General features: G+C 43.2%; 1 protein-coding gene across 1 annotated transcript; it reads left to right on the top strand.

Annotated features, from left to right (window-relative positions):
* The first annotated feature begins 7,426 nt into the window (after nucleotides 1-7,426).
* Nucleotides 7,427-11,337, top strand: ZNF703 (zinc finger protein 703). The gene is made up of 2 exons (XM_068274956.1): nucleotides 7,427-7,716; nucleotides 9,489-11,337. The coding sequence occupies exons 1-2, from the start codon at nucleotides 7,510-7,512 to the stop codon at nucleotides 10,878-10,880; spliced, it is 1,599 nt and encodes a 532-aa protein (XP_068131057.1). The 5' UTR covers nucleotides 7,427-7,509; the 3' UTR covers nucleotides 10,881-11,337.
* The last annotated feature ends 751 nt before the right edge of the window (nucleotides 11,338-12,088 follow it).

Below are 12,088 nucleotides of genomic sequence, written 5' to 3' on the forward strand. Positions count from 1 at the left end.
ACAGAAATTTGATAGTACTTTTTCACCAACTTTTGGGTACTTTTTCAATTGTAAAATGCTTACAAGTTATTTTATAGAGAAGATGAAAATGATCTCCTAGGAGATAACTCAGGTGAAAAAGTTAATTGCATATGGGCCAGGGTGTTTTTCCACTTGTTTATTAAGATCCTCGGGCCCATATGCAATTCACTTTTTCTCCTGAGTTTTCTCCTAGGTGATATTTTCTAAAAATACTTTTTAAGCTACCAGCAAGCAAGAAAATGCTCAGACAGTACTTTTTCAACTATTTTTGGTACTTTTTCAATTGCAACATGCTGAGAGTTATTTTAAAAAGAAGATGAAACATTATCTCCCAGGATAAAACTCAGGAGAAAAAGTGAATTGCAAATGGGCCTCTGTCTGAAGCCAATCTGCAGACATCTTTGCCATGCTTTATACGAAGTAGGAAAAAGGAACCAGCAAAGTATTCTGGGTAATTTGCTAGTATTCACTAATGACCGGTAGATTTTACGCATGCACAAACTCTGTGATCTATACACAAAACGTGTGCTGCGTTAAGAGCCACACAATTTATGTAGAAAGCGGTTCGCAAGCAGCGTATCCACTGTGTGCGTAACATGCGTTGCGAAAACTATGTAACGTACCCGCTGTTTGCACACATAAATTTTGCCGCCCATTTATAAATATATTCCAGTTACATTAAAGACTTATGTGAATGGTTCAATATTCTGTCTAAACTGTTATGATAGATCAGCAGGTTATTTGCATCTACTAGGATGACCCCATAAATCAAGATGTATATTTCTTCATGTCATATTATAGCACCTTTAAATTCTCAAATAGCAAGCAGCACCGTCACATCTGGCAACACCACTGTGGTATCTGGGGCAGCAAAGGATTCTGGTACAGCTCTTTACAAAAGACAGTGTGGTACCTAACCCCAGCAATATTTTCAAGATGAATGAGACAACAAAACAACATCCACCTCTCCTGATAACAGGGGCCTACAGCCATTTATCACATGTAATTACTGATAAAGAATCTGACCTCTGTACTGCCAAAAGACCTTTAAATAATTCAAACAATGGTACTTTATTACTTTTTATCTTCCAGTGAGCTCATCAAGATGTGACCTGGCAAACCTGTCTTGCTCAGCTTCTCAGCAGCACTGCACCTCAGGGTTAGATAAACATTAGCAGCGCCCTCTAGTGCTCTCAGCTGACATTGGCTTCTTTTACGTTATGCAGCAAAACAAACTGTGTGGCTTCTTGTGTATGGTTAACAGTTCCTCTAAAAGCAAACAAAAACATGGATGTGCAACTTTTTATTATATATTATTCAATACACCTTCAACTAACTGATACGTTTTAGAAGCAGTAGAGGATCCTATACTAGGTATACCACTTTATGAACTACGCAATTTTTCAGACGATTTTTCCAATGAATGGTGATTTTTTTTATTTGAGCGTTTATCAATCGTTTCCGCAATCTCATGAAGTGGGTACAGGTGCGTGATTACACGAACGACATTTGGCGACACGAGGCGACAACAACCATCACAACGGATCGGATCTTTAAGATCCCGAACGACTCCTGAACAAAGTGCCGTAATCGCTTGAACTCTCGTTCGCGCCCGTTGTGTGCTGTCTTGTGTATGCGCTGGCCATGCAATAATTGAACCATGTCTGACCAACATTCCGATCATTTGTTTTCAATCAGAAAATGGTTTGTTGATGGAGAGTAATGCTGGCTACACACTATGAGATTTTTTGGCCGATTTACTGTCAGATCGATTATTTCGAAACATGTTCGATTTGCTTTCCGATCGATTCCCGGGCATTTTCCGATCGATTTCCTATTAAAGTTAACGGAAATCGATTGGAAAATGCTCGGAAATCGATCGGAAAGCAAATCAAACATGAACAGACAAAAGAGGACAGAAGGCACTGTATACTGCAGAAAAGTGTACCTTTAATCAATGGTGCACAGACATCGGGTATGCAGTGGGGGTGACAAAGGTCTGACAGCCATTTCGCTTAAAAATAAGCTTCCTCAGAGGCCACCTAAGTGGTGGCCTCTGAGGAAGCTTATTTTTAAGTGTGGTGGCCTCTGAGGAAGTGGTGGCCTCTGAGGAAGCTTATTTTTAAGCAAAACGGCTGTCAGGCCTTTGTCACCCCCACTGCATACCCGATGACTGTGCACCGTTGATTAAAGGTACCCTTTTCTGCAGTATACAGTGTCTTCCGTTCTCTTTTGTTTGTTCATGCAAGATGTTTAATATGAAGTGCACGTAACTGCTGGGTCAGAATCCGGTGCAGGGCCAGTCCACCGCCTACTCAGATCTAGTGTCAGCTACTCTCTCTTTTTGCAAATCGAACATGTTGGAAATAATCGATCTGACAGTAAATCAGCCAGAAAATCTCATAGGGCCTGATTCACAAAGCGGTGATAACTCAGTTATCACGCCTAAAAGACTTTAGGCGTGATAACCTTTGCACTGCTAAGTTAGCACCGTTTTGTGCTATTTATCGCGCGCAAAGTCCCACGCGCAAAGTTTTGAGCGCGCAATCGCGCCACTCCGCACGCAGCGCCCATAGGGTTTAATGGGCGCATCGCGCGCACTGCACCGTGAGCCGCGCAAAACTTTGCGCGCGGGAATTTCGCGCGAGTTTCATTTTATCACGCCTAAACTGAGTTTAGGCGTGATAAAGGGCTTTTCACAGGCGTGCAAACACTTTGCACCGCTTTGTGAATCAGGCCCATAGTGTGTACCCAGCATTACTTGATCACTTGTTTACTTGGAATTGATATTGGATAGATTTGCGCTGTCAATCAAACAAAAAATTACACTATGCCAACCCTTTTTTTCCCCTCCACCCAGCTGATGATACACATGTTCAGAAACACTGATTTAAATACAATATAACTAAGTATAATGGTATAAAGGACATTTCCCATGTTGTTTCTTACTTTGTATAACGCCACGGAATATGTTGGTGCTTTATAAATCAATAATAATAATAATCAATTTATAATCTATTCAATAAAAGAATGAAATATACCGTATTAGTCATTACAACATCAAAATCAATCGGTGTATGGCCGCCTTTAGACAATAACAGGTAGCGTCCTGAAAACTTTCTGCAAATCAGTTGCAGCTATGTACACACACTGGATTTTCAGGAGAGAAAAATATATAATTTGCAGTTGTCTAAAGCCTAGTACACACCTTCAATTTTAATTGGCCAATCACTGACCAATGTTACCACCTCCATGTAGTATGAGAGTTTACCTACACAATCTGTTCATAGTAACCAAACTCTGATGACCCTCATACTACACGGAGGTGGTAATATTGGCAAATCAAAATTTAAGGTGTTTACCAGGCTTAAAGAGACTCTGTAACAAAATGTTGAGCCTTATTTCTTCTATCCTATAAGTTCCTATACCTGTTCTAATGTGCTCTGGCATACTGCAGCCTTTTCTAGTTGCACTGTCTCTGTAATAAATCTTATCTTCTTTCCTGTCAGCTCTGTCGGGCTCAGGCTGGAATGTGTGGAATGTGCAGCACTGCTTGTGATAGGCAGAAGCTTTACACACCCTCCCCAAGCTCTCCTCTCAGCCTATCACACTCTGGTTAGCAGCCATGTCTTTTGTTTGTAAACACTGCCTAAAACTGGCAATTACAAGCCACGATTGCAGCAGGGAGTGGCAGAAACAGCACAGAGGGGGCCAGGAGAACATAATGAATAGAATGGTATGATTTTTATTGTAAGAATTTTAGAGTACAGATTCTCTTTAAGGAAAAAATCTAGTGTGTGAACAGGTATGCCCCAATTTAATTGTGGGATTTGTTGCGATAGATGAATAAAGATGATATTATTTGCTTGTACACCCTACAGCAGGGCATCTACCACTCATCCTTCCTACTCCTCTCCCCATACAACAAAAGAGGCTGCTCAGTAATTTGCCAAGCAGTATGTCTGTACTGCAATCCTTCCAAAACTGTCGCCAGAAACTATCACTAAAATTAATTTTCCAGCAAGTGTCATTGATAGATGTACATACATTTCTATGAATCATTTGACACTGTGGAATTTGTGCACCAAGGTCATTTATCACTTAATAAACATTCAGAAAGTTGCAAATAAGAAACTAACTTGTTTCTTTGTTGACTTGTAGTTTGTTGACTTGTAGTTGTACAGCAGCGGGGTAAAGAGCCGTGGCCTGCTCAAGCCTGTGTGAATATGTAACAAGAAACAGACAGACAAGAGACAAGGAGAATAAGATGATATAATGTCCGGATCAGTTTGTTCAAGAATGTGAGAAGTGCATTAAATCACATTGTTATAGTGCATACCTCCCGGTCACAGAATAATGATTAAGATTTATGTGCAAGCCAGCAGATTCTGCGGAATTGCATAATCCAGAGCAGCGCAGATGCTTTCCTACACGTATGCAGTGCATCCAGGCATGACAGTGCAGAAGTGTGGGAACTAAGCCAACATACATTTACTGTAGGTGGACTGCCAGGCCCTTATCATACACCAGAAGGAATCATCACACACCACCGTGATATAATGATCATATGCCTTTCCATGTCTCTGAAGCCATAGTCTCAGGTGCCATTCAGGTGGGGAATAGTCCATAGGATCTGCTAACAGGAAGTAGAGAAGGTCAATGAGATGCAAAGAAATTGGCCTGCAAGCAAATTTCTTAGAAATCGTACCCCTGGCTTTTTTAGTAAAATTTGGTGGGGCTAGTAGTGATGGGCCGTTTGCGAACGAGCCGGCTCTAAGAGCCGGCTCTTTGCTGCGAACGACAAGATCCGGCGCCCACTTTGAGGAGAGCCGGTGCCTCAGTCACCCCACACAGCTCTGCTTTGCTCTGTAATAAAGGGCGCTGAGGCATGCTGGGAGATGTAGCCCTCCTCTTGCAGCTTGTAGGAGTGTATGGGGCGGAGCAGAGCAGTAGCAGGAGGGATTGCCCCAGTCAGAGAAGCAGTCTGGAGTTGTCATGGAGATGGGGTGGGGCTTTTACTCCGATTCTGAGTGGTGTCTAGTGATATTTAATGAAGAGCCGATTCAGAGCCGTAAGAGCCGGCTCTTTAATGGGAGTCGATTCAGAAGAGCCGATTCTCTGAGAAGAGCCGGAATTCCCATCACTAGGGGCTAGCATCCACCAAGCCCCTAGACTCTCTCCAGGCCCTAGGCAACTGCCTTGTGGATGATCCGGCTCTGAGCTTTAGACTGGGCCTATCAGATTCAGCAGGAAGTGAATTTCATTGGCCTAATTACAAGCAGCATGTAGTTTTCATTCCCTGCAGCCACCAGAAGCATAACTAAGGTTCATGTGGCCCAACAGCCAATGACTGGGCTGAAATCAGGTGTATTTATGGAATCAGCATATTTACATATTCTCTCTCTGTATTTCCTGATTTAAAACTTATCCAAAAATGAACCTACAAACATGAGTATCCATTCTGTGTGTTTTTATGAAATTAGGACAGGTTAGAATAGCGTGTGGTCACTATAGTCTTGAAAAACAACGGTGACTACATGCCAGAAGGGACACCATCTCTAGCAGGAACTGTGAGTGACCAAGAAGGTGGAACAACTGAGATGTGCTAAATGCCTCTCCCATGCCCTCTGGTGTCTGCAGCTACCTAATGATCCCTGGCTTATCATGTGTATGCAGATCGTCATGGGTGTCGCAATCACCCCTGTGACCCCTGCCATCGCAGGGGGACCAAGGCTTTGGGGGTCCCTCTACCTCCCTCTCCCCAAAAACAAGTGCAGCCAGTTAGCAAAGAAACATCCTGATTTACTCACGAAAACCATGTGCAGGAGCGTGTGTAATGTTTCCTGCTTCCAGACGCTTCTTCCTATCAGAACACTATCGCTGCCATTCGCCCAGCTCCCAATCCCAGGGTTCGGCGACCGAGGGGCCCCATGCTATCATTTTTGCAGCGGGGCCCTATTAAGTCTAGTTACGTCCCTGCAGATCGTCGTGCAAATACTGTTGTTTCGCAGAAGACAATTGTTGTGTACTGCTAACACTACCAGTATCCTTCCATTGTATATGATAGTTTATCATTTCATATTATTATTATTATCTGGATCAGTGGCATAGCTGGAAATCATGTGACCCCACAGCAAAATTGTCACAGCTGAGTAATGACACTCTCTGAAATCCCCTCCAACTCGGATATGAGTAGATATGAGTGGACATGTCATCATACACTCACCTAGAAGATAGAGTATGCACAGGGCATGGACTCTGAGATACTGTATATTGTGTGTCCTACATGCCCCCTATCTCGTCCCTCCACAGGGTCTGCATTTGTGAGTACCCAATGGTTACCCCAGTCCCCACTCTGCATACACCCAACACAACCCATCCTGAGTTTCACAACTTGACTTGTACACAAGTGGCAGGTAGTCACATGGTAGAGGAATACAGTAAAACTAAAAGGGCAGCAAGCAAGTTGAGATCGGATTTGATATTAATTGGAGAAAGGTGATAGACCAGAGAAAAATCCATACTTGGGAGGTATTAATCATTTGTCTGATCTGCAGTACACCGCATAGCGTATACATACCTCACACTTTAATAGGAACATTGGAACACAACAACACAATGGCATAGTGGATAGCTACACTAAAGTCACAGGTTTGAATTCAGGCCAAGACACCATATGCCTCAAGTTGTATGTTCTCTTAATATTTGCATGTGTTCTCTGTGTACTCCAGTTTCCTCCTACATCACAAAAGTATACTGATAAAAAAGCTTTAGGCTCCTCTTAGGACAATAAGCTATAACTGTAGGGATTACACTGTAAGCTCCTATGTCAGTAGTAGCAGTATTGTAGCATGTTACCTATCAGTATAAGCAGGACGTTTTGATTTTAGGATGATCCCAGGAGTAAGCTCTCGGCTAATGAGACTTCTTCAGGCTCTACTCCTGTAAAGCTCCTATGTCAGACAGTGTCAGGACTATGTACTCTGTAAAGTGTTGCAGAAGAAGTCAGCAGTATATAAATTAATAAATAATAATAATAATATAAGCAATGAGTGGAGAAGGTACATTATATTGTGAGCTCCTCTGAAAGACATTCAGTGACTTGTCTACATTCCCTGTAAAGCCCTGCAGAAGATCTCATTTAGTGGCATGTGAAGAAGAGCTGTGGAAAATATTAGCTTTATATGAAGAAACATAAGTACAGTACAGTTTTTCAGAAAGGCTTTTGCCCTGGATACACATCTACTGTGAAAGTTCACAGGAAATTCACCCCACTCAGCAGCATGCACATGGTTAACATCCATCCTGTCTTCCTTGAAGTGCAGGCCACGCCCGGATCCCCGCCCTGGCCTCCCATTGGCCGTCCCGTGCAAGCCTTTGAAGTGGTGTTGAGAGAGCTGGGCTGGGTTTAGCAGGCAGAGCCTTGCAGCCAGCTGGAGGGAAGGGAGCACAAGGGGAACCTCTACACCCTGGACATCCCTCCTCCAAATGAACTGTTCTCCCCTTGGATATAGCACCGAGACAGACCAGCAGAGCTGCCCCTCACCACTGCCCTCTCTTGCGCCCAGCCACCCTCTGCGCCAGGCCAACAGACTGCCCATCAGGGTGCTCAGAATGCTGACTGCACATACAGGACACTTGCTGCACCCGGAGTACTTGCAGCCTCTCTCCTCCACCCCTGTCAGCCCTATAGAGGTAAGGAGAGCTCTGTCTATGGCATGGATCGTCCTAGGACTGATGGATCTATAATGAGAGTGTGTGCTGCTGCTGCTGCGGATGGCACTGATCGGAAGAGCTGGCTACTCGCATCTTCTTCCATTGTAGCTCAGCAAGTTGTAGTAGGGATGCTCCTATAGGGTGCGGGATAAGGGGGCACCCCGCTATCATCAGTGATGGGGTTAGGAGGTTCAGTGGCGGTTTGCTGTGTGTTGTAATCAGATAAGAAGTCTCCAGCCTCCCCACCCAGCGATGTTTGGTTAATGCTGTAGACAGCCTTTCATTACAAGGAGTGCTCTGTTTGCTTTTTCTCTCTCCGTCTTTGTGTGTGTGTGTGACTTTGTAATGTACCCCTTTTCTGCCTCTACACTCCTATGATTCTTGGGTTGAATAGATCATTTCTGACGGGTCTGATCGATTTTGTACAGAAGCGATCGGAAACCTGAACATCGGAAATGATTGATTTGAATCGTCGATCTGATGGGAAATTGCATGGTGTGTACCAGGCATAAGACATCGACACATCGTGTTGCGATCCTGTCCCTAGCTCATCCTCCGCGATCTGCTGTCGGTGCGCTACGCTCTATGGCATGTCACGTTATAGGCTGGCGATCAATACGTCCCTTGTTCCGGCAGGATCGTTAACAATCTGCTCTTTATGGGGCATCTGGGTTCATAGAGGATAAAAAAGGGAAAAGTTTATTTTTAATTTTTTCCATGCAGTTTTTAATCATTCCTATTTAATTTTGGCTACCTTAGTTGGCTACATTGATTTTGATTTAATTTATGAGAGTGTTTGCCAATTATTATTTTTAATAGTAATGGTCCCCCGAGTTGAGTCTGTGATATTTGATTTCCACCCACTTTCTAATAAAATGTGTGTGTGTGTGTATATATATATATATATATATATATATATATATATATATATATATATATATATATATATAATTTTATTTTTTTCATCTTGATCTGGGTTCCTTCTCCCTCTCTCTCCCCCCCTCCCCCCTCCTGTCCCTCATCCCAGCACTAGCCCCCCTCCTCCTCCCTCCTAGTCAGTTCAGAGCCCCTGTCATTAATCATCCCATGGCAGTCCCTAATGATAAAGTTTCACGAGATTTATAGCCTGGAAATAATAGCCGAGGCTCTTGAATAGCAGCGAAGGGAAAAAATAGAGGACTGGTTTAATCAGTGGGCTTTTCATTTTATCAGGCGCCAGACTTTGATTTTTGTCACCCCAAATCTCAATTAAATTCCGTGGAGTGCTGGAGAAAAAACTGAGATGTTCGGTATACGATTAACCCTTTCACCGCCTCGGGCATTTTGTGAAAGGGCGGCAGAGGCGGCCGTTGTGAGCTTCCTACGCACTTCTGTGTTTGCTGAAAAGTCAGGAGTATAGTTTATTTTATGTCAGATAATGATGATGATTATTGCTGCAGTTGGTGTTGTATCGTTCAGTAAGGAAACCTATTAGCATGTTTGTATTATGTTACAGTGTCTGTATTATGAACCCGTGTTTGTCCCCTATTTTGTACGGCGCAATGGAAGATGACGATATATAAAACTAAAGAGCTTGCACTTCGAAAGCATCTGTGTATTGGCTAGGGAACTGAAAGGATAGGTATCTGCTCTAGGATTACAATTTCTTTTGTTCTAAGTGTTTTACCTACTTTGTGAGAATAAAGTGCTATTTAGATGTGTGTCTAAGATATGCACTGTTTTACATCTCTTGTCTTTTTATTCTCTTTTAGTTGGATGCTAAAAAGAGTCCACTGGCCCTGCTGGCTCAGACTTGCTCTCAGATCGGAAAGCCTGACCCACCTCCATCATCTAAGCTGAATTCTGTGACTTCCAGCAGCCACAGTGAAAAGGAGAGTAGTCGCAGCTCTTCACTGAAGCTGGGAGAGTCTCCACTGGAGGACAAGTCAAGCTTTAAGCCCTACTCTAAGGGTGGAGAGAGCAGGAAGGAAAGTGGATCTTCAAATGGTGGTACTGCAGACAAGGCAGGATTTAGAGTGCCTAGTGGTTCTTGTCAATCTTTTCCACCTCATGCGGCATCTCCGTCCTCAAGAGTGAGCTCCCCTGGACAGCACTGTGAATCTAAAAGTGTGGATGGACAAGACAAAAAAGAGCCAGAAGCCATCAAAATGAGTTCAGAGGTGTCCCAAGGCAACCCCACCCATACCAGAGCCAGTACTAGCAACTCCAGTGCAGAGTCCAGCCAAAGCGGGGATGTTACTCCCTGCAGCAAATCTGAGCCACCGTCCCTTGGATCTGGCCATGTGGCCCCAGTATCTCCGTACAAACCCGGACACTCAGTCTTCCCACTTCCCCCATCTGGCATTGGATATCATGGATCCATAGTGGGTGCCTATGCTGGGTACCCCTCACAGTTTGTTCCTGGATTGGATCACACCAAAACAGGCTTGGTTGGAAATCAGCTTCCTGGGACTTTAGGTTTGCCGGGGAAACCACCAAGCTCCAGTCCTCTAACTGGTGCCTCTCCCCCATCATTCATGCAAGGATTATGCAGGGACCCCTATTGCCTGAGCTACCACAACCCCTCACACCTTGGCTCCAGCAGCTGCTCCACCTGTGTGCATGATCCCTCTGCCCTGAAGTCTGGATATCCGCTAGTCTACCCCAGCCACCCTCTCCATTCAGTGCACACCACGTTGTCTTCCAGTGTCACCCCTTCCTTGTCTGGCCATCCTCTCTATACCTATGGCTTTATGCTAAATGACCCAGTCCCCCACATATGCAACTGGGTGTCTGCCAGTGGACCTTGTGACAAAAGATTTGCCACGTCAGAAGAACTCCTTGCCCACTTACGGACTCACACAGCCTTGCCTGGGGCTGACAAACTTTTGGCTGGTTACCCTACATCTGGTTTGGGGTCTGCTGCTTCCTGCCATCTCCATCTTCCTCCAACAGGGCCTGGAAGTCCTAACACATTGCCAGGATCTCTGTCTTTAAGGAATCCACATACTTTTGGACTAAGCAGGTACCATCCTTATGGAAAGAGTCCCCTAACAACGCCCACTGGTCTCCCAGTACCCTCATTACCAGCAGGATCTTACTACTCTCCGTATGCTCTATATGGACAGAGGTTAACATCAGCTTCAGCGCTAGGATACCAGTAAATAGAATTTCCCCACTCATAGACTGTATATTTATTTACTGTATGTTAGCTTCAAGCTGGGAATATTAAGTGCATTATTTACAACAACAATCCAATGGTATGCAAACATTCTGTGCCCCAAAACAATTCTTTTGCATTATCAGTTTGTCTTCCATTTAGTCTGTTCTTTTTTTTTTTTTCTATGTTTGTTTTTATTTTATTATTTTTCTTTGTGCAGTTTTGCATGATATTCATCGCTTATTCAAACCCTTTTCTTTGATTTCCCTTTTAGGGGGTTAACAAAAAAAATGCCCCCTTCCCCCCTTTTTATTTTGTACAGTTCTAAAGAAGTGTATTTTTTGTAATGTGTTCTTGGCATGGAGGGAGTGGGTGGGAGGAGAGAGAAGACATACGCGTTGGTGGCTATCCAAAATTGGCAAATCTTATTTTTGTTTAATAAATTACAACTTAAATATTCACTTTGTGTTCTTTTAAATTCCATCTGGCTTTTTATTTCCCTCTTCTGAAGGATCCTCTCTTGGGTTCATTCAACCTGATTACACTTCAAGAGAACTCAATGCCAAAGCATTCACTACTACAATATCTGGAATGTATTGATTACAATAAACTGTTTTTGTTATTAAAACATTTAAAGATTGTTTATGATTTTAATATTCGAACTATGCACGACTGTTGCAAATTGGAGAACTGGCACCATCTGCTGGTATTTCAGTGGTATTGCATCCTTCACCTGCACTGAGCAGGACAGAACTAGTACACACATGACTTAAGACTCTCATCTTTCAGTTGCTGTTAATGTGACAAGGATTAACTAGATGTTTCCATAGCTGTTTAAAACCCAGATTTATATACACCCATTACATAAACCACTTTATGCTATTATTTTGATAATGGTGACTATAGCTTGATACTGTTGTATGTGAGTTGAAGTAAATGGCTCTGTAAAATTCAAGGCTGTACATGTGGTTATACAGCAATACGTCCTACATGCACCGTTGTCTGATAAAGGCACAACGAGGTGATAGCAGGGCTCAACTCATTATCTTTGAATGAGAAATAAATCCCCTGTGTTTTGGAGTTGTGTGCAAATTGAATATCTATAAATACTTTATGTTGTGAGAGTGCAATGCTGAAAGTTAGAATCACTATAAAACTGCCTGCATTTGAGGTACACTTTCTTCTATGAAGCTAAGAGAAAAATGCCAAAAG

This window comes from Hyperolius riggenbachi, chromosome 3, assembly GCF_040937935.1.
Source record: "Hyperolius riggenbachi isolate aHypRig1 chromosome 3, aHypRig1.pri, whole genome shotgun sequence".
Classification (NCBI taxonomy): Eukaryota; Metazoa; Chordata; class Amphibia; order Anura; family Hyperoliidae; genus Hyperolius; species Hyperolius riggenbachi.